Here is a 23107-nt window from a genome sequence, read left to right as displayed (position 1 = left end):
AATGTATGAAGGTTAGGACTGAGGCTTGTTCAAGAGATTGAAAAGCTAAGTGAGTGTGCTATCAGAATCCCAAGCTCTGGTCAAAACAGAGGGACTTAGAGTAGGGGTCAGGGGTTGTATCAGTGAGCCCAGGGACATGGGTTAAACTGGGAAAAAGTAGAATAAGGTGATTTCGAAACTTGCAAATGTCTGTTCTGATTGTTTTCTTTTTTAAACAGGAATTTGTGTCAACAATCAGTTGAAGTGTATGTGTTTGTGTGTATTGACTCCCCATCCCCAATATATCTGCTTCACACGTAGCCTTAGTGTTTTTTAAAAGCAGAGTTGGCACAAGAATTTGATTTCTTGTATGAGAGAGGAGGGCAGTCCTGGGAAAGACAGTTCACCTTGGATTCCTTAAAAAGCAACAAAAGAAGGGTGTATTTTCAAGACGGGGACTGGAGAGGGCTGTTCTCACTTCAGATGCTGTACTAATGCCCTGATTTCACTAAGTTACTTATTTGAGACACCTACCAACTTCATATATATTTTTATTAGATGTCGACAAGGATGGCACATCTGTGTATGGAGACCCCGTGTGCACAGGCGACTTCATTTCTACATAGCTGCTTTCTGGAAGCGTGCAGGTGAGGATGGGTAGGTCCTTAATTGTGGCATAAGGGTTTTCACTGCTATTCAAGGAACAAGTGCTAGAACTGCATACGGATTCTTTCATGTAATCTGTAAGGCAAGAGAGATTTCTTAGGACAAGCAAGGACATATGACTTAATTTAAATACCAAAAGCAGAGTACAGTTTATGTGCTTTCAGGATTGCGAAGTTGTAAACACCTTTGATAATCCAAGATTCACTTACTAAATATGTTGAGGAGTGCTTTTCTAGGTAAGCAGAGTTCTAAGGAATTATGTTTTTGGAGGGATAAGAACATTTTTGCTTTAGTAGTCAGGTATAGCACCAGAAAGGGATTAATTCAAGATATTCATAATATGCTTTCACATCTGTTGTTTAATTTTTACAAAATCTTGCAAGGATAGTTGACTGTATTTTATGAGATGATGGCCCAGGGAGATGAAGTGACTTGTCTAAGGTCATATGGCTCGTGAATGGCAGTGCCAGTACTTGAATCCATGCCTTGGGACTCCTTGGCCTGTGTATTTTCTGTGATATCATTTTTCTGAATTCTTTTTGATGACTAAGCTTAGGTTCAGAAGACGTAGGTGTGTGATTTGGCACAAGTGCCAGCAATTTGGCAACCTTTAGGCAGTAAACAGGTAGTATCCCTGCTCTCGAGAAGCTCGTGATCAGAGGTGGGGCAGACTGAAGTGTAATAGAGGTTTAAAAAGCACCTGGGTCTCAAGCTAGGCTTTGGAAAGTTCCTGTTTTCTAGTAAGCCTGCAGTATATCTTCTGGGGTCAGTTACTCCAGTTCTCAGGAATGCTAACTGAAATCTATTTTAGCAGTATCTTTCTCTGATACTAGGAGAACTCATGCTGCTTCTCCTGTAGTCTCTCAGGTGCATCATCCCCAAGACTTCAGGGTGTATTAGGGTACAAAAGATGCAAACTGGTTTCCAAATATGAAGCAAGGTAACTGTAGCTCACTGGAGGAAGAAGGTTCTCTTTGTGACTGGGAGTCACAGTGAAACGGGAGCCCTTCTTTCAACCTCTGTGCCATTTTCCCTTTTGGGGGAAGATTACTGCCTCCTGTGGATTGTTTCAAATGAGGCAGAACTTGCCTAGAAAAAGCAGGAGACTCTCTAATTTGGCAACTCTGGCCCTCATCCTTCTGTGAGGCTCTGCCAGCCAGGGGAATCTAGAAATAAGCACTGAGTTGCAGGGGCTTCGTAGTCAAGAGTGATCTAAGAAGTCTACATTTCTATAAGTGGTAGCAGATGGTGAAATTTCTCTATTTCTCAGCTCTAAATTTCTATAAGTGCTAGCAGATGGTAAAATTCTCAGATGATCTTTCACTAGAACCACCACAATTTACATTTGGGGCTGCTATTTTTCTATGCTTTCTGCCTCCAACTTGTGAAATTAATGAAAATGTAAAAAAGTGAAAGTGGTAGTGTAATTCAAGGGGTTACTGGATGTACCTTGGTCCGGTGAGAGCAGAGCGCTCCACGTGACTGAAGTAGTTGAGATGTGTGCCACCACAGGAGTCTTTTCTCCCACAGCAGGTAACTGGTTGGGAGGGGATTTACTTTTTTGTTAGTATAGGGTTATTTATGTTTGTTTTAGCAGGTAACATTTCCTCAATCTTGTACAAAACTACATTCACCCATTAGTTCCTAAAAGTGTAGGCAGAGAAGTAATTATTATTTCCCCTCCCCCTTTATTGCTTATGAGGAAACTGAGATTTGTATAGTGACTTCCCCAGGGTTACCCTGCTCATCAGTATTAGAGCAAGCTCCAGAACCAGGCTCAGAGCACTTTGTATCACAGCTTAGCCCCCAGGCAGAGAGAGATGTGGGTCTTGGGTCCTGTCTTGGATTGTGGCCTCTCTCTACCCTAGAACCCTAGAGAGGAGGAGAAAACATTCTTGCTAGACAGCGAGCAGTCCCAGCAGAGACTAAAGGGAGGCTGGATTGGCCCAGCTACTGGTGAGGCTCTCATAGGGGAAAGGCGGCTCTGGGTGCTAGGCCGTGACCTGCCCGAGTCACATGGAATTGCCTCTAGTGAATACTTTGTTTCTTAGTACAAGGGAGTGGGGTTAAGTCTAGGAACCTCAGCTGGCCCCTTGGTCCCATTTTGGGTTCTCTGAATTTACCAGCCAAGTAGTAAGGCAGTATGACTCAGCTGCTCCTGTGGAAGCTGAGGACTACTAGTACTGCTTAAAGAAGGGCTATCCCCAACACCTCTCCCCTCCTCCCCACGCAGGCACATCAGTTTTACTTTGATTGGCAGCTGACTCAGTTGCATATTTTCTAAAATTTGAGGACTAGTGTTAGCTCGCTTTATAGCACATGTAGCTGGTCTTCACTGACTCCAGTTAGATCACTGACACTTGTTACATCTGTGCAGGGGGCCAGGCAGGAAGGACTAGTATTACTACTTTAGAAATGAGGAAACTAAAGCTCATAAAGTTTGCCTAATGTTAGTAAGTAGTTAAGTTAGGACAACCCCTCCCTGCTCTGATACCCAATCAAGGTGTTTTCCCCTCATATTTTGTTACCCTGTACGCCTGTCCTATATCCTAAATGCAAACTATCTGCAACAGCTTCACCTTGCCCTGAACAAGGAAAGCCTTTTATCTGTGGGGCCAAGTTCAGCTGAGAAAGGCCAAGCTCTTTTTGTGGACGTCCCATGACTGATTATCAGGGCAGTGGGAGAGGCTTGAAGCTCTAGCTCAATGCCTAACAGAGCCTCAGCCAACCAGTAGTGGCCCTCTTATTTCCACCAGAAAAGTCGGCTGCTTTCAAGTTTGGGGAAATAAATTGTTTGCTCTGTAGCAGGGGATGCATCTAAATAGATAAAAGAGAAATTGGGGTTTGTGGGAATGGGGTGAGTCTCAGGGAGAAGATGTATCATCCATAAAGGGGCCAGAGGTAAAGCCAAAGGGGATGGAGAAGAGTGTGTGTGTGCGTGTGTGTGTTTGGAGGTGGTGGTAGGAGGGTGTTGAATTATGGAATAAACTGGATTCTGTTTCTGAGGAGGGAGGGGAAGGGCAGGGCCAGCTGGAAAACTATACTTCAGGAACCTACTCTTTTCTCCAGCTGAGTCATCCACCTGCCTGCTCTGAGGGAGGGCATGGTAAGGGGAAGAATAACCAGCTGCTCTAGGACACTTCCTCATCTTTTTATAGCCCCACCTCTATACCAGTCTTTGCACTTTGGGCATGTTGCAAAGAAAGGGGAGACATCAACCAAGGCTCTCCAAGCTCTGGGGAGTCGCTCCTTTAAGGCCTGTAATTAGCATCAAGGCTGAAGGTTTAGCCCTATAATGTCCTGGCATTTGTTCTCATATAGTTCCTACCTTCTGCAAATCACATACAGCCACATAACTATCAGAGGCAGAAGGGGCCTCTGAAATGAACTAATTGAAACATCTTCATTTTATAAAGGAAGTAACAAATCGAGAGAGGGGAAATGATTTTCCAAGGCCATCTTGTGAGTAGGATTTGAACTTATCCCAGCCTTCAGGTTCACACTATCATCTACTTAAGGCCAATATTTCACTGTTGGGGAAAACCTAGGCACTGAACGTCCATCTCTTGTCTTCTCAGCCTACTACTACTATTAGAAGGCCACAATGCCTTTTCTCCCACACTGGCTGAAAAAAGTTTTCAGGATGTTGGTGGGCTCCTGACTACCTGGGAAGCCAAGGTTATTGCAAGGAGAGACTTGGAGGTTGGATTAGCAAGGAGCATACAGGTGGGGAAAGGGGCAGCAACAGTGGGATCCAGGATTTCAGGATCATTAAGGTGATGGAGAGTAGTGGGGAGGATTCTTCTATAGCACTTTGAAATGCCTGACAGATAAGTGTTGACATGAGGCAGTTTGTTGCAGAATAATTTTGCTGAGAGGGGAGCAGGGGAAGGAGAGATGGAAAGGTGTTTAGAGGTAAAATGGGGTTAGCACAGCGGTATGAGTGATCTCGCGCAACCTCCAGATGACAGTGAGTGGAGGTGTTTAGTAAGTAACAGGGGAAAGGGAGCATTGACTGGATTAGATGCTTAGAGCTGGAAAGGGCTTTAGAGATAGTGCTTGCACAACCCTGTCTTTTTTTTTTTATAAATTTACTTATTTATGGCTGTGTGGGGTCTTTGCTGCGCGCGGGCTTTTCTCTAGTTGTGGTGAGTGGAGGCTACTCTTTGTTGCGGTGCGCGGGCTTCTCATTGCGATGGCTTCTCTTGTTGCGGAGCACAGGCTCTAGAGCGCAGGCTCAGTAGTTGTGGCACACAGGCTTAGTTGCTCTGAGGCATGTGGGATCTTCCCAGACCAGGGATCGAACCCATGCCCCTGGCGTTGGCAGGCGGATTCTTAATTACTGCGCCACCAGGGGATCCCCAACCCTGTCCTTCTAATAGGGGAAGAAACCAAGACTCAGAAAACAACACTGTGATCTAATCAGTGCCACACAGCAAGAACCAGGACTAGAACCCAATTTTTTTTTTTTTTTTGGCGGTACGCGGGCCTCTCTCTGTTGTGGCCTCTCCCGTTGCGGAGCACAGGCTCCGGACGCGCAGGCTTAGTGGCCATGGCTCACGGGCCCAGCCGCTCCGCGGCATGTGGGATCCTCCCGGACCGGGGCACGAACCCGTGTCCCCTGCATCGGCAGGCGGACTCTCAGCCACTGCGCCACCAGGGAAGCCCGTTTGTTTTTTTTGTTTTTTTGTTTTTTTTTTAAATTTTTGTTTGGCTGCACCGTGCAGCTTGCAGGATCTTAGTTCTCCGACCAGGGATTGAACCCGGGCCCCAGCAGTAAAAGCGCCAAGTCCTAACCACTGGACCACCAGGGAATTCCCCTTAGAACCCATATCTTTTAACTCCCAGGCCAGGGCTCTTTCCCACTGAGTTCAGAGAACACTAAGACTCTTTTGTTTTGTTTTGTTTTTTGGGGTTTTTTTTGCGGTACACGGGCCTCTAACTGCCCATTGCGGAGCACAGGCTCCGGATGCGCAGGCTCAGCGGCCATGGCTCACGGGCCCAGCCCCTCCGCGGCATGTGGGATCTTCCCAGACCGGGGCACGAACCCGTGTCCCCTGTATCGGCAGGCGGACTCTCAATCACTGCGCCACCAGGGAAGCCCTAAGACTCTTTATCTTAACTCTTAGTGGTTATAATTTGGTTTGGGCCAGTAGTTTTAGGAAATAATTCCATTCCTGGTACAAACTAGTTTATTATATGTTTATCTGGGGAGTTCAGCCAGTTAGTGGGGTTTATTTCCATGTCTTTGGTAAGTATTTCTGTAAAGCTCTTAACTGTGATGTTCCATTTTCCTCTTGTTCTGGTGTGTTGGTCCCTAACAAACACCTGTTGGTACATTTGCCTACATAGCCATCTTTTCTCTCCAGTTTAAAGGATAATTATAGCCAGAGTGGTGAAATGAAACCTGGCTGCTAGCTTCCAAGTCTCCCCTGCACTCAGACACTCAGATATATGATCCCACAAAACAGGAATGAATGACGCCATGGCTGAGTCCTTAACTTTGTTTTACATTTATGGCTGCGAGTAACTACTATAATCACAATGCGTAGGACAATGAAGTGCATAGGGAAGTTGTGTGCTCATTTATTGAGGTGTCTGGGCCTGTCTGAATTCATTCATGCTTGAGTCATGCATATTCTCAGAGCTGTAAAGGTCCTTAGAGATGTTTCTGTCCAGTCCCCATTCCTCCTTGAGAAAGAAACTGAGGTCCCAGGTCACAGTGATACAAGACAGTATAGTTTTGTTTTCTATTGTTTAGCTTCATCTACTGTAATGGCGCTTCCTTTCATTTGGGTGGTTTAAGTCAAAACTAACAAAAAATTGCCAGAATGATGATCCCAAGGGCATAGTGACCTATGGGTGGTGACCTTCTGTCCTCAGATCGTTCTCTTGGGCTGTACACATCCTAACACGTGCTGGTGGAGACTTGTCCTTCCTGCTCTGTTGTTCAGAACACAATTCTCACCACCATCCACCCCTAGCTCACCCCACTTTTTTTTTCTCACCCCACTTCTAATAACCACCCCACCAAAGGTTGAAGACGACTAGCTCTCCTTGGTTAGGAAAGTGGTGTCTCAGGTGTACCTAAGGCTAAGTTTGAAAGACCAGAAGGGTAATCTGGGAAATCTGAGTCAGTCTAGACTTAGGGGTTTGTAAGTGTTAGGTGATACGCTACATAAGGATGCCCTGAGGCATTTGTCACAAAAGGTCCCACTCTAGATCTATGGCATCAGAATCTTGGGGAGTTGGGGGGTGAACATATGTATTTTTAACAAGCTTTCCAGGTGATTCTGGTACACAACTAGGTTTAGGATATCCACTGGGATCGTTGCTGTAAGTCATATCTCTTTCAGTTTGGCTGAGACTCTTAAATAGTCCTCAGAGACAAAAGGACAACTCTACTACATTAGTATAACCCGTTACAATATGCAGAAACACTTCTGATCTGTGTTTTTTTATTAGATACTCAGGATAACCTTGTTAGATCATAGGACAGGCATACTTATCCCAACCTTGCAATTTGAGAAAACTGTGCCTTACGGTGGTTGGTCATAGTTAATAAGTGACAATTTCAAAGCCACCTGTTTCACACATTTCTGTTATTTAAACCTAGGCCCTAAGCCTGGGGCAGGACCTGACCTTTCATATTTGGCTTCACCTGTATACTTCCTAGAAGGATGATCCAACTTGCAGTTCCTATGTGTTAGGGATTAGTCCTGGCTTCTCTCTTCTCTGGGGCAGAGATCTCGTGAGGGTGGAGTGCCGTACAATATTAACACTAGGTATTATTTTCATTCCTTGTGCCCCAGAAAGCCAGAAGGTGCAGGGTGGCATTCCTTACCAGCGCAATGACAGGAGGCCTCTGGGGCAGGTAGATTGACTTTATTTCAGATTTTGTAATCAATTTAACTTGTACTAATTGGTTGGATAATGACGTTCTACATTTCCGAAGACATTTAGTTGGCATCTATAAAAAACCCATAAGCGTTTCCTAAGCAGGTGCAACTGAAATCAAAAGATGAAATCATTATTATTATGATTGCTCCTCCTGGGCAGAGCTACCCAGCAGCCCCAGGTCCTGTGGTCTTTAACATTTTTTGGGGGGGTGGGGGAAGAGATGCGCAGTTTGTACCTGGTAGAACTGGCCATTTCAGATCTGCACTCTTTTTCTTGCTAAGCCCTTTCTAATGGGACGTCAGGATTAGATACTGTACCTTTGAAGCCTTTGTCCATAATGTATGTGTTCTGACGTCTATCCATTCCACAAGCACCTGCATAAAAACAGTAAAAGGAAAGAAAATTATAGGGGTGAATGAGGTTTACCTAGACTGCATGAGTTCTTTTGTTTGTTTGTTTTCTTTTCTACCCAGAAAATAAATAGTTCTTTAGTGCTAGAAAATTATTCTGGGTTTAATCTACTCTAAATCATCTTGACCATACAGGAATTCTTTAAAAGCTCCTAAAGCATAAATGATGAGCTACAGCACCCCCTGGCATATTTAGCACTACTGCTCTTTAACCTTCACTCTGAGGGGAATGTCTTCCAGGAGGTGATCAAAGGCAGTTCTGATGCCACCTACAGTCACTGTAGGTGAAGTTTCAGTCTCCAAAAGTATAGGATAAGGAATGGATCAGAACCAGTTCTTAGCTTGGGGGAAGGGTGTATGACATTCCCAGTCCCAGTTCTGTTGGACTTCGGAGAGGGGGTGAAGACTGTTTCTCACCTTGTAGCTCTGGTCTTCCCTCTCCCCTTCTGGATCCAAAGCTCGACTGAGGGGAGCCAGAGGGAGGTGAACAGGTAGCTGAGGTTCTTCATTGGTCATCTCTACAGGATGTATAGTCATTCCCTTACATAGTCAGCTGGCTTAGTCCCCCTCCCCCTGCCCCACTTTTTTTGGGTGGACCATTTGCACATAATTGAGAGTTGTATTTGAACAATACTACCAGTGTTTTTCAGTCCCAAGGATTTCTTTTTTCCCTTTTGGCTGTCACAGTTTATCCTAGGCTCCCACAATGCATGGTTCTGAGCCCCAGCCAGAGGCAGGAAGGACACAAAGCTTCAGCGACCAAGCTCTGGTTCTTTGCTACTGGTGATCCCAGAAAAGAAATTATGTGATACTTTAAATTTGGGACAGTGATGACTTGGGCTCACGAAGCCATTATTTTCAGCTTTTAACTGAGAATGCCATATCAGGCAAGGCATGCAGCAAGTGCTTACTAAAATACAGTTTGACTGCACTTGACTCTCCCCAGTTGTTGACACTGAAGACCAACCCATGGCTCTTTAGATACATCCCCATACCTCTTCCATATAGAGGTCCCTAGTTGAAATTGCAGGAGCCTACTCCTATCTCCCTTCCTTCCACACATTGCTCAGTGATAGAGCAGAATCAGATCCAAGTTTTTCTCAAGTTTGCTATTCTCCAGAGGGCCTGTAGGTACCTGTGCCCTTCAGAAGCATGACTGTAACAGTCTGTATCACTGGTGTCAGTTCAGCACTTTATTCTAGACCAGGGCTTCTTTTGCCCTCCCTGAGGGAGGGAGGCTAGGCTGTTAACTTTTTCCCTTTTTAGAGAACAGGAAACAGGCTCAAAGAAGGGCAGTGACTTGTCTGAGATCACACTGACAAGTGAGAAGTTGAGTTCTGCCTAGAGCTCAGATGTTCTCAAGTATTCTCTCCCATTGGCCACCAGCCTGCCTCAGTGTAAGCGAAAAAATGACAGCGTGTGGTGGCTCTGGCTACAGTGGTTGAAGGGAGAAATCTGGGCTGAGCCCAGAGGATGCTCCCAAATGGAAAGAGGTGCAGGGTGGTGGTAGTGTGTGTGTCGGGGGGTTGTATTTGGTGGGGTTATTGAATGTCCTGAGCACTGCTTAGGGGGCTCACAGCCAGGAGCACAGCCTCCTGGGTAGAAGCCCAGGGTATGTGAAGCCCATGCCTACTTAACAGGTAGATGGATTTAGAACCTTTGCTCTTCTTACTGCTACTGGCCTCAGAGACCTGCAGGGGTTGGTAGAGCTGCATTTCACTTGAGCTCTAGAAACCAGCTAGAGCCTGAATTCAGGCCCAGGTTGTCCAGTGTGCCATCTAGGGCAGGACTACTTTGTAGGGAGGCCAAATTCTCTGTTTATTCATTGCACCTACTTCTGTAACTCCTACCTCACATCCTCCCATAGCAGGACTGATTTTCCAAGTCTCTTTTTTGCATCTTTCCCAAGCTACCAGGTTTGAGCCTAATATATGAGCACAGAGGATGTTGGTTGACACATCCTGCCTCAACCTCTCTAGATCCCTACTGGACCACCCTACCCTATGATCTGGGAGAGCCAGTCTGGGGTCTCTCTCTCAGGGACATTGGGCTTTTTGGCCAGAGAACCAACTCTCCGTCATTCACATCCACGGGCCCAAAGAATCCCAAAGATGTCACCATCTCCAAGTCACTTCTCAGTGGTTTTGGGTTGTATTCTGTGGTCTGCAGGGAGTGCGGTTATGTTGTGTTCCCTTCACCTAATACTACTTGCAGTTTGTCCATATCCACTGACCATGATAGGAGGAGAAGGGGTGACTGGGGGGATCCAGACAGGCTTCCTTCTTCAGATAGGGAATCGGGCTTGTAGATTAATTATGTCGGAGGGAAGGGGCTCAGCAGGGAGAGTTCTGGGACCATGGGGGTAAGTTAAAGGATAGGAGTGGGGGTTAGGGTAGGTGCTGGGTCTGGTCTGGTATGACAACCTCAGGGGTCCAGGGGATAGAGGGTAGGGCTGGGAGTCTAACCTGGTGAGTGTAGCTCAGCGGGGCGGCTGAGGTGTCTAAGTTCAATGTAGAAGTCCTCGGGCGGGTACCTGGCCTCCAGGGCACTGATCTGGAAATGGGAGTCTAGTGAGAGGATGACAGGGAGGAGCCATTATTCCCAGGGCCCTGGTATGGCAGGGGTTGGGGGATGAGGGTCAGGGTGGGGCAGGTTGGAAGGAATTAGGGCTTCCATGTGTAGCATCCAAAGGCGCTAGAGCCAGCAGGGCCAGAGGGATTTGCTAGAGCTGAGGCCACTGGCCTTGCTACCCCTCACTCCCCACCCCTCACCCGCACCCCCATAGGAATTGGTGTCTGCCAGGGCAGTGGGGCAGAGGGAATAAGCCCTTGAAAGGGGCACCTTGGTGGGGCCTGGCTCAGGCAGGGGTCCCTTTCCCAGATGGTGAGTGCATCTTTTGCTTCCAACCTGAATCCCCACATCTGGGCCCTAGCTTTCTCCCTTGTGGTCCCTGGGTCATAGCCACTCTCTCCCTATCCCCTAACATAGGAATGAAAGGGCTCTTGGACTTCATTTGCTTATAAGAGCTGAAATAGGGGCTTGGGTTTCCTCCCCACACCCCTTCACCCTGGGGGAAACCATGCTTGAGATTTATCTACTAACTCTCCCAGGGAGCTGGGATGGGCCCCTGTCAATATGGGAGAAGGAGAAGAGGGTGGGATGTGATGGCAGGGGACCAGACTCAAACCACTACTGACCTAACACGTTCACATAGCTGTAGGGGGTCCAGCCTGCCATGTCTCTGTCAAGGGACTTGTTACTGAGCTGTTTGGAAAGTAGGAGAGCGAGTTACTATCTAGTGCCCTTGAGATGCCCCTGCCCAGCCTTTGCTTTTGCCCACCCTCGTGCACCCACCCCTGTGATGACCCTGACCCACCTAGGTGCTAGGTCGTTGAGGGAAAGGGAGAGTTAGGTGTTCTATGATAGGCCACCGTGGTGTGGCTGAGGCCAGTGGGAACAGAACATATACCCCCATCTAAGCGGTCTGGCTGAAGCTGTAAGGCTCTTGGGCCCCTGGGACACAGGGGAGCAAAGGGCAGGGCCTCTTGAGAGCCAAGAACTGGCCTGAGCCAAGCTGGCCCTGACAGGGAAAGCAGGTCAGCTGGATGGGGCTGAGCTGCAGGAGAAAGGGGTGTTGGCAGCGTCTCGGCTGCAACACGAGGCCATCTCCAGCACAGAGCCGGGTGCCGAGGCTGCCTGCAACATCACTGTCACCTCTGCCACCTGACCTGGGCTGAGTGTGAGAATCTTCCTTTCATGTGACCAAGAAAGCTTCGGGGTAGGTTGGCCTTATGGCGCAACCCTTCCTCTTCCTGCGATCTCACAGCTGCCCTTCATATGAGGCAAGGATGGTTGTTCTCATTTCACAGCTGGGGACCTGAGTCCTGCTTGTGGGCCCCGCTCATGGTCACACACACAGGCAGTGACAGAGCTGGGTCTACAACTCAGGTCTCAGCTCCCAGACCCATGTCCTTTCCATGTCATCACAGCTGCCTGCCCTTGCTAAAAATTTGCCAGGCTGAGGGGTCCCTGACCACACAGAACTACTTTGGGCCCCTGGGGTGAAATGAGCCAGAGGGTCACCAAGTGGGCTACTCTGTAGTAACTTCACCCCCTTACTGAGTGACAGAGGGTGGCTGGTGCTTCCCTGTCAGCGTGAGACCGAGAATGACATGGCCACAAGGGACTTTGTCTCTCACCCCTGGCGTCCTTTGCCTCTAACCTGCTGTAGCCTTGATAATGTGGCTCTAGTTAATCAAGGACCTCCTGCTGGGAAGCTCCTGGATTCCCTTCCCTTGGCTCCTCAGATCAGCCTAAAGCTGTGAAGCTGGGTGTGGGGCTGACGGCCACAGGCTTTGCATACAGACCTCGAGGTACCCCTGCTTGCAGCACTGCCATTCTATTGGAAAACTGAGGCTGAGAGCCCCTGAAGAGGGCCTTTGGGTGCTGGCTTGACAGGGGTGGCTCCTGGGGCTATATGGGGTCTGTGTCATTGTTGCTAGGGGGCTCCGGGTGCATTGCTACCAGGGCTGTGGCAGCAGCCATGGTCCGTGGACTGGTGGACATTTTCTGTGGGGCAGATGGGGAGAAAGGATCCCTAGAGCTCTATAAGGCACAGACCTGGAGGATGAAAACTGCTCCTGGCCATGTTCCTGGCCCAGGATGGGGTTTTGCCACCCAGCCCCCCATGGTCCTGCCATAGCGTGTGTGTGTGTGCACGCAGGTATGCAGCATGAGCCCGTTGACCTTGTGGTCCTTGGGGCTGTCCCTCATTTCTGAACCTCTCATCTGCCCACTATGGATCCTGGCACACCAGGGGGTGCTCACTACACATGTGTGCTGAGACATCCTTGCCCAAGGGCCTGTGATTGTACGAGGACGTCTTGCCATCAGCCAGGGTTAGGCTGGGAGCTGTGAGGAAAGGCCCTGTCCAGGGTGGTACTCACCTGACCTTGAAGGCCTGCAGGACTCACTGTTAATGGGAACACTTGGCTGTGACTGATGTTCGGGTTCCATGTCCCTTGTGACGGTTCTGATAGCAACAAATGGTTGTGGGTGTGTACTGATAACATGTAGTATGTAAGGTGGTACCTAAGTAATAGCAGTTACTCTATAATGTGCTGGCTGCACACATGGTGCTGGTAACATACTGTGGTGATTAATTCTGTAGTGTTTTGATTATATGTGTTAACATGAGGCAAAAGTGGTTACATGGTTATGTGTGACAAGGCTACACATGATTACTTGATCACATGACTTGGTACCCACCGGTTACACACAGGGTATGGGGGTGTATGTTATATCGAGTGATGCTGTGAGTTGGTTACATGTGATGTGTCCTGGTTACATGGCACTTGTTGGCTCCATATAACCTGGTGGCCTCCTCTTACGTGCTTCACAGAGTGTTTACATGGGATCACAGGGCAATGTGTATTGTATTGGCAGTTGGTTCCACACAGACCCTGGGCGGGGTGGTGGTGGTGCAGTTTCTTCCCAGGCAGAGGTGAGGGCTCAGTGCGTAGACAGTGGATGGGGGCTGGGGAGTTAGGGGCCCGGTACCTTGGTGGGGCTGTTCCTGTCCAGAGTGCTGGCCTGGTTGGTGTTAGGCCCCCCGCACGCCAGTGCGTGGTAGCTGGAATTGGAAAAGCACTGGGCATGGCTGCTACTTTGAGACAAATCTGGGAAGAGAACAAGGTGCCACATGCCATCACATCCCTGGCCCTGGCATGAGACACCCCTAAACTAATGCTTGGGCTGGGCTGCCTTGAAAGTGCTCTGCAAAGAGAGACAGTCAAGTCTCCCAGCCCCCAAGCTTCCTGGCATCTACTACTCCCCTAGAAATGTGTAGAGCCTGATTTGCCCCTTTCCTTGCGGTGGCCCTCCTTGCAGCTTGCAGGTTGCAGGTTAGGCTTGCCAGTGTGGAGGGTGGCACCAGCGTGAGAAGCGTTAATTTGACAGTCTCAGATATCCCTGAGTCACTATGTAGGGCTATGCTGACCCTCCCCTGCCTCCCCCAGGGTCAGATCCCAGTAGTGAGGCTGTAAAGAGAACCCCACTTCTCCTGACCTTAGCCTTGCCCTCCTGCAGATTGCAGTGGAATGGCATGGGAAAACCTAGCCAACCTTGCTTACTATAGTCATAGAAGAAAATCCCCAAATCCTCCCTATGAGCTTTGGGATTTCATCAGGGGATATCTACTTTGGCTGAAACCCAGGGCAGCATGTAGGCCAGGAACTTCCTCAAGGTAGGGTCTGCACCTGGGCCGCTCCTGGCTCTCCTGCAACGCCCAGCACGGAGCTGGGCAAATAGTAGGCAATGGAATTAGCAGGAATGACGTGTCAGCAGGTCGACATGATCTTGGTTTTCTAAGTAAGTCCAAGGTCCAGGAGGCTGCAGGTCAGCCATGAGCTATGGAGCCAGCTGGAGAGAGCTGTTATCCTTGTGCATACCCTGACAGGCCTACCCTCCTGTGGCTCAGGGCTGTGGGCAATTTTAGAGCATTTTGACCTCTTCTGTTTAATGAAATAGGAAGCAAAAAGCTGTTCTTATTTCTAAGGCAGCAGTCCAGACTCCCAGATAAATGCCTGCTGGAGTTGTTACCCCATTTGTGAACAGACTGGGTTCCAGCAGGCCTGATTCGAGGGACATTGCCCAGACTTTCAGACTTCCCCACGTCAGGCCCCGTCCCCTTCCACTGTATAAATAGGGCCCTCCTAACTCTGGGAACTGGGAGGGAGGGGTGCTCTGAGGCCTTCACCAAGGAAACAAAAATGGGACAGGGCTTGGACATTGGGCCCCACAGCTGGTTTCCTGAGGTGGCACAGGCTGGGGAGAGGTTCCCCTGGAGCATTTAGGAAATTTACTGCTTAGTGTGGGTGCTCTTGTGACTAAAGCCCGGTGAGGAGGAGGGGAAGCTCTGGGGAAATGGAAGAAGGCTCCTAACTGTAGCTGTTCAGAGTGGGCATCCTGGAAATGACACCCCCTGGGAGCCCCATCTACCTTTCCCAAGTGAGCTCCAGCTCCTCGCCTCCATTATCTCTGCAGGGGAGCCTGAGCATCCAGCCCCAGAAGACAACTCTGCAGGCACGACCACCCACCTTCAGCGGTAAACCCCGGTGTCCCCAAGAATACTGTGTGGCTCCTCTTGGGTCCTGTGTGTGTGTATGCGGGGGCGGGGCGCGGGAGGGAGCTGCTGGGGGCATAGCCCTTACCTGAGAGGGAGTAGTCAGTGCTGGTCATCCTCATGGCAGGTGTGTAGGAGACGCGGGGAGCCAGGTCTCGGCCCTTCTCTTTCTGCCGCCGCCGGTGCCAGGCGAACAGGCCCAGCAGCACCACAATGAGGAACAACAGGAGGACGATGCCTGTGACAGCACCCACCGAGTGCCGCTCTGCACCCAGTGCTGGGCTGATCTTGGTGTAGGGATTTAGCTCCTCCATCATGAGGGCAGCTGCGGACAGAGGGAGGGGCTGAGCCTGGGGCAGGCCTGCTTGCTCTTCAGATCTCCTCAGCCTGGGGCCTAGACTCCTAAGGTTAGGAGACCCGGGTGCTGGTCTTGGCCCTATTCTTCAATCCCTTCAACCTCATGTGTCTGTCTTCAACTGTCTACAAAGGGTAGCCTCCCAGGGTCATGACAGGGAGCAAATGTGATCATAGGTGGAAACCAAAATAATGGATGTTTACTGAGTGTTTTACTCTGTTCTGAAAATGAGTTACAGATATTAACTCATTTGATCTTCCCAGCAGCCCTATAAAAAGCTGTTTATAAGTCCTATAAGAAATAAAGACTAATTATTTCCCTTTCACAGATGAAGAAACCGAGTCACCAAAAGGTTAGGTAATTTGCCCAAGATCACACAACCAGTAAGTGGTAGAGTGGGTTTCTCAGGAGTCAGGAAAAACTGGACTCAGCCCCCTCCCTGTCTACCAACTGTGTGACTCAGAATCCTCAGTTTGCTCATTTGTAACATGGGGACAGCAATCCCACTGTGAGCACTAATGAGAGACTGACAACGAAAGCTGTGAGTGCTGTACCAGTGTGCCCAGGATTGCTGCTCCTAAAACCCCTCTTGCTGATATATGTGTGGGCTGTCCCTCATCCCCCATCAGAATGCAGTGGAAATGTCTTTTGGCCCCTTTTCTGTACTGTGGACGCTTGGGTGCCCATTCTCATCCCTATCTCCTACAGCCAACAGCAAAAACCATTTATCGAGTGCTCACTTGATGTGCCAGGCACTGTGCTGAGTCCTTTACTCACATTATCTTAACTTGGTCTTCACAACAGCACTATGGGGTCTTGTCTGACTATAGACCTGGAGCCAAGGTTGAGCCCCTTTGGGCTCCTTGGCTCTCAGCAGAACCTTGTGTCTTTCCACATGTGGAGTAACAGACCCAGCAAAAGGAAATGACCGGCCCAAGGACACCTAGCAGGTAATGGCAGATCTTCCGACTCGGTCTGCTGACCCTTCCACAGCACTGGCTTGCCGTCATCCTTCCTTGGCTCACAAAACTTGCCAAGGATGAGCAGAGGGAAGTGGTGCCTGAGAGGCCGCCTTCTCCATCTGCCTTTCCAGTGCCTGGAGCCTCCCCCTCCTCAGCCACCCCACCCCCTTTCCACTCCCACTCTCCTCCCAATGTGAATAAAAGGAAGTCACAGAGTGTCCTTATAAAATTCAGTCAGTCCCATTGGCTACTCCCTAGAGCCTGCCCCATGGGGCCCCTTCTATAGCCCCCTTCCCCGGGGACTCTGCCATCTGTGTATTACCTTGGTCACACCTGATCCCTTTGAATCCAGAGCTGCAATAGCAGGTGCCTGTGACATGGTCACAGGTGGCATTGTTCATGCACTCACATAGCTGCTGACACCCATAGCCAAAGGTTCCTGGGGCACATCCTGTGTAGCATGAAGAGAATCAGAGTCGACCGTGAGGTACGCCCACTCTCCACCCCTCCCATCCCTTATGTGGGCAGCTGTGAGGATTAGTTCTGCCTCACAGAGCGAAGCCTCTTTCTCTGTAGCTCCTGATGTGCTTTGGTTTGCTACTTGGGGCTAGACAGAACACCTATAACCCTGAGTGGGGGGACACCCACCCCTACCTCCTCCTCACCTGGTCCATATTTACACAGCATCTTCTGTGTGTCAGGGCCGGGTGCCACAGGGGCTTCAAAGATCAATCAAACAAGATCTGCCTCCCTCTACTCTCGCTAAGCTCCTCCCCCAGCAAAGGCTCTGCTCTGCCTCCACATGCCCCATCCCCACCCCCACTGAAGGAAGAAACTCTTAAGCCAACGTAGGCCCAACCTTCAGGTTTTCTCCTTGGGAGTTGCTCCAAAAGTCAAGGGAGCAGGCGGTGCAGGGCCCTGATGGGTGGACCTCAAAGGGGGAGGCTTCCCCTGCAGGAGGCTGAGGCCTGGCATTGACACCAGGGTCAGGGGTCGGGACAGCTTACTCTGCTCACAGTGTCGCCCGGTGAAGCCCGTGCGGCAGGTACACTTGCCGCTGATGTGGTCACAGCTGGCACCATTCTGACACTGGCACACATACCCGCAGTCCTTCCCATAAAACGCTGCTGGGCAGCCTGAAGAGAAACAGGGCGGGCGCAACTGCTGAGGTGCAGTTGGGACCAAACCTGCCTCCTGCCCCTTCTTTCTCTGAGCATGGGGTGAGGACTAGTGACACCCTGCACCCTGCACGCTCCACGCTCGGAACCCTCACGCCGAAGAGGCAGGGAGTCCTTTGGACAAGGGTACCTTGGAACCAGAGGCCAGGCTGATATCTCATTGCTGTGCAACCACAGGCTGCTCCTCCCCACGCTGGGCCCCCTGTCCAAGGAGGGTCTGGTCTTGGTGATTGCTGGGGTACCCGATAGCTCTGGCCTTCCAGGACTTTGGGCGCCTCAACCCCCTGAGTCCGGCCAGACTCTTTAACCCCAGGGGTGGGTGGTGGGGGTGGATAGCTCCGAGCTCTGGGGCCTGCCTCCTCTCTCCCTCCCCTGCATGTCCAGACGATGCCCACGGCAGCCAGCAGGCCGCAGCATGGGATTCCAAATGGCTGGGAGGCTGGGAGGCGGGGCTTACGCTGCGTGCAGAAGAGTCCGGTCCAACCAGGGGTGCAGTGGCAGGCCCCATCCTCGGCGCTACAGCTCGCCCCGTTGTGGCAGCTGCATGTGTGGAAGCAGGCGGGGCCCCAGAACCCAGGTGGGCAAGCTGGGCGTGGGTGGGATGCCGAGGGTGAGGGCCAGGCAGAGAGGGGCAGACGGAGAGGGAGGGAGAGGGAGGGAGAGGAAGGGGGAGTGCATGTCAGCCAGGATGCCCCCAGGTGGCATTTCCTGGCTTTCACGGGGCTTAACCACTGTTCCCAGAATTCCTCCACTCACCTCTTGACCCAATCACCCAGGATTCCCATTAAGCCTGGATTCTCTGCCCACCCTCCCAGTTCTGAGGGCTTCTGAACCTTCCCTCTTAGGGGAATGACTGTGATTTGGAGCGTGTGGTAAACTGTAAACACTGCGGTTTACGGTGTGAATACTGTGTGTACTAACTTCCCCATGGGGGTGGTGGGGGTGGGGGGGTACTTTCCCAGGGTAGGGACTTATTTCTTCTCAGGGAGCTAATGAGCTCCCGGAGGATAGCAGGGGTGTCTCCTCCATCAGAATGGAAATGCCTTCAGGCCAGTTTTTTTGTTTGTTTTGGCCACTGCCTGGCATGCAGGATCCTAGTTCCCTGACCAGGGATCAAACCCTTGCCCCCTGCAGTGGAAGTGCAGCATCTTAACCACTGGACCACCAGGGAAGTCCTGGGCCAGGGCATCTTAACTGGGACCGTTCTAGGGGTACTGGCTGGGTCTCACCCATCAGCCAAGGACTCCACAGGGCAGAGGCTGAGTCTCTGCCTTTAGATTGGGGGTCCCTGTTACCTCTGTATCAGATTGGGTTCACCTTATAGGAACAGCCCCTACAATGCTCTGCCCAGGCCTATGATGCCCAGGACATCAGTCACGTGAGCCACCCAGAGGACACCCTTGTGAGGCAACTGCCCGGGCCTCCCCTCACTTCCCTACTCCCTCTTCCTCCCCATCCAAACTTAGGGGCTACTCCTTGATCAGATGCTAGGAGTATTAATAATCAGCGTTCATAGTATTAATGATACTACGAATAACGCCCATATCTTTAATACTAACAGTTAATAATGCTAGTGATCAATCCTAGTAATTCATCACGTTAGCTATAGAGACTATATGGGACTCAGGTGGACATTCCTATCTGCAGGAGATTTCAGCCCTGGGAGGTAGAAGCACCAGGGGCAGAGAGGTTCTGGGCAGGGAGTGGGTGTTTCTGGGCCTGACCATGGTCGGGGGCATTCCGGGGGGAGCATTTCCAGAGGGCAGCAGCTTACCCTGTGAGCAGTCCTTGCCAATCCATCCAGGGAAGCACTGACAGGAACCATCGATGGGGCTGCAGGTCCCGTTGTTGGCACAGGAGCAGAGCTGGGCACAGTCCTGCCCAAAGTGCCCTCCAGCACACACTGTGGGCACAGGACAGCCTGGCACCTGTCCTCCCACTTGTACTCCTCAGACCACCACCCACAGCTACACCCCCAGAAGTTCCCAGGCCACAGCCATGGCCATCTGGGGTCACGGATCTGGGTGGGAACTGCCCACCTCAGCACCCCCATCACCCTTCTTCATTTCCACATCAATGAGTTCCCCCTCTTGTGTCCACAGCTGCATTCTTCGGGAGCCTCTAGTAATGATTCCCTCTGACAGGAACGAACTGAGGCCCATAGGGGTAGAATCACTTGACTTAGGTCTCACAGACAGAAGTGGTGAGGCTGGGAATCCCAGCTCTGCACTCAGTCCAGTGGTCCCTGCACTGCCCCGAAGCCTTCTGCTTTCCATTACCACACTTGTGTCAGCATCACTGATCTCACAACTGCGAGGGCAGGGAATGTTTATAGCTGGAAGGAGAGGGACAAATGCAGGGTGGCAGGTCTGTCTGCAGTTAGATGGCTGGAGGACCGGCCCCGAATGTCTATCCCTGTCCCCCTGTTTCCTGTCTCTCCAAATCCAACCTGTTCCTTGAGCCTCAGTTCAGCCTCCTCCCCAGGAGAGCCCTCCTGGGTCCACAAGGTGCTCTCTTCCACTGAGCTCCCATGGTATTTCCACCTTGAGTCCTTTGTAGGATTTTGATCCCGGCCCCTCCTGGAGGAGTCATTCCTTGGTTCCTGGAGGAAGGGCTGGTTTCCTCAACAAAGCTGCAAGCTCCTTGAGGACTAGATATGAGTGTTCACCGAGCACCTCCCTCTCAATTCCCTCTCAATTCATCCTTCACCTGCTTCCTACAGCCTGAGCTCTCTAAAGCACAGCTCTCTTCATGGCACTCCTATGCCCTGCTCAAACATCCTCAGTGGCACCCTAGTGCCCCAGAATAAAACCTAGATCCTAGAGATCAGCACTTAAACATACCTCATCACCCAGACATTGGACCACACACCACTTTCCAAATAACACCCCATGCCTTTCCTCCTCTGTGCTTTCACTCCAGCTGTTCCCTCCCAGAATTTCCCTGACCCTCATGCCCAGCTGTGGAAATCCTACCCTGCCTACAAGACACATCTTAAGGACCACCTCCCCGATGATCCCTCTGTAGTAGACAGCTAGTCCTTCAATATCAATTCTCTTCTTCCTTAGAAGTAGTTTTAACTGGGCGTATGTCCACCTGCACAGCGAGGTATGACCACGTGACTACATTCTGACCAATGGTAAGTGGAAATGCGTGTCTTTATTTGCCCATTCATCCTTCCTGTTGAAGAATAATGTGGATTATGGATGAGAATTGTGGGTAAGATAGCTGGAGCTCAAGCAGCTACCTTTCCTCAGAGGTGGAAGCCATGTGCTGAGGATGGCAGAACAACAAGATAGAAGGAGTCTGGGTCCCTGACATCTATGTAAGCTACCCTACCACTCCCTAGTGGCCTACTTCTGGATCTTTGCTTTTCTTTCATCTTTTTGGTTTTTTTGTAAATGTGTGAGGGACACAAAGCTTGTCATCTTCAAATCAGTTATTTTGGGTTTTTATGTTACTTATAGCTGAACTTAATCCTAACAGATTCACCCCTCTTCTCTGTTCTGGGAGGCTATGTCCCTGTTTGAGCTTCTAGGACCCTCTATTAGTTTCTTCCCTGGTCTTCTGTTACTGTGGCTTGTGAGCCGTTTCAGGCCAGGCCTGGGTTCCACCCGTGTCTGTACACCCACAATGCCTGGAAAAACAACAGGTGCTCAAGGCACAGTGGCTGAATATGTGGAAATAAACTGCTGCCCCTTCTCCCCCCACCCCAGCCCCCAAGTTCTGCTGGGAAAGGCTGAGCTCAGAATTTTCCCCTCTGGACTGCAGGCTTTATGAGGGCAGGGAACTTGGCTCTCTTGTTCTTTGTTGTGTCTGAGTGCCCAGCACAGTGCATGGCATACAACAAACACTCAGGAACTATTCCCCAAATGGCCAAAACTGGCCCCAGGAGCAGTGACGTTCCAGTGGGTTCTGCTGGAATCAGTGACCCCTGTCCCTTCGAGCTCCTCTCAGTTTGACACGCTCCCCTCAAAGCCCAGTTCCAGCTGGCCCTACACCCTCCAAGATGGCCTCCTTGCATCCCTGTTATGGGGCAGGAAGTCCTTGAATCCCTGAGGCCCTCATTTGGCTGAGCCACACTGAGCATCAGGGGAAGGTGTTGATTCTTAAAAGCAACTTCCCCAGGCCCACATCTCTTGAAATTTGGGCTGGCACCCCTCCCTTAGGCCACACTGTCTCATATTGTCAGCCCTTCCCCAACTGGATGGTGGGCACCTGGATCTGTGGCCACTCTGTGCCTCTCCTGGACATGATTAGCAATTGAGACAAACAATACCAGGCTCTCTAGCCCAAAGCCTTGGGTTTGGGTACTAGTTTTATTTATGTATTCAACAAACACTTCTGTGGCACTTTTATGTACCACTGTTCAGAATGCTTCACAAATATTAGTTCAATTAACCTTGTAATACTCTCATTATTACATATTTTCATTATTACTAACTCTACAGATGAGGAAACTGAGGGACTGAGGGGTTAAGTAACTTGCCCAAGGTCACACAGCCAGGAAGCTCTGCCACTCACTGGCTAAGTACCTCCGAGCAAACCACATCACCCCTCTCAGTCTCTGTTTCCTCATCTTTGAAATGGGACTGATAACCCTCACCCACTGGCCTTGGGCTATAGTTAATGGTTATGGGCACGATGACTGATTTGGGCCCTGTGCTCTTCCCTAGCAAAAACCTTAGCTCCTTCCAGGGCAGGTCCACTGCCAGGAGGATGACATGCATCTCACCTGTTTGCAGCTCAGCCTCCAGCTTTGGCTTCCTGAAAAGCAGGTCACCCAGCATGCTCTTCCCTGCCTCTGGGAGGTACATGATGTGGGGAACCCATCCCCTAGTCCTGGCCCTCTGTGGGGAGCCGGGTGCCAGAGATGCTCCACTGACACCCATCCTAAAACCAACTCTGAGCTTCTCTAACAAGACTTCTCTAACAAGTCTTATCTTTGAAGTCTTTCTCACATATGCAAGGCTGACAAATTCACCCACAGAGCTGCTAATGTGATCAGTCTAATACATTAATTGGTTAACTTCTTAGCTGAATCAAGAGTGAGGCAAAGAGAGAGGTGGTGGAGAGAAGGGGGACTGGTGAAAAGAAAACATCTGGTTGTATTTAATCTATGTTTAATGGTTCTGCATAAGCAGTGTCTGTAATTTGTAACTCGCTGGAAAGCCAGTCATTAGAAAGCGTCAGTTCAATTTTTTACAAGGTTTGAGACTTAACCAGGGCAGTTGCCATTAATAGCAAACTCTGTTAGATCTATGTGTGGAAAATACTCATTAGGCCAGCGGGCGATAAATCAGACATTGCAGGATGTGAGAGTTACTCCTCGGGCTGCTTAGGTCCTAATTTAGACCTGGCCTATCTGTATTGACAGCTGGGTCTCCGATGTTTAATAAGTAAACCTCGACACGTCAGGTTATGATTAAACTGCCCTAGGAGGACTGCAAGCAAATGAAACTGTCACGTATGTTTCCCTGGGGTCCAAACTTCTCATGACCTCAAAGCATCACGGAGTTAACTTTCCACTCATA

The 23107-nt window shown here is 50.2% G+C and overlaps 1 protein-coding gene across 18 annotated transcripts in view; it reads right to left on the bottom strand.

Annotated features, from left to right (window-relative positions):
• The window catches only part of MEGF11 (multiple EGF like domains 11), a 425478-nt gene that overhangs the window by 8238 nt on the left and 394133 nt on the right, over positions 1–23107 (bottom strand). For 4 of the 18 annotated variants that reach the window (XM_049705891.1, XM_049705892.1, XM_049705893.1 and 1 more), the window contains 10 exons: positions 19348–19476; positions 18031–18159; positions 17403–17531; positions 16718–16846; positions 15167–15403; positions 13515–13633; positions 11153–11219; positions 10421–10522; positions 7863–7919; positions 514–720 (listed from right to left, as the gene is read on the bottom strand). In XM_049705891.1, coding sequence (XP_049561848.1) covers positions 514–720; positions 7863–7919; positions 10421–10522; positions 11153–11219; positions 13515–13633; positions 15167–15403; positions 16718–16846; positions 17403–17531; positions 18031–18159; positions 19348–19476 — 1305 coding nt within the window. Of the gene's footprint in view, positions 1–512; positions 7920–10420; positions 10523–11152; positions 11220–13514; positions 13634–15166; positions 15404–16717; positions 16847–17402; positions 17532–18030; positions 18160–19347; positions 19477–23107 lie in introns of those variants that run through there. The other 14 variants (XM_033439892.2, XR_004486708.2, XR_004486707.2 and 11 more) reach the window with 14 other exon arrangements.

This window comes from Orcinus orca, chromosome 2 (assembly GCF_937001465.1).
Source record: "Orcinus orca chromosome 2, mOrcOrc1.1, whole genome shotgun sequence".
Lineage (NCBI taxonomy): Eukaryota > Metazoa > Chordata > Mammalia > Artiodactyla > Delphinidae > Orcinus > Orcinus orca.
This window is presented reverse-complemented; position numbering and strand designations above follow the sequence as displayed.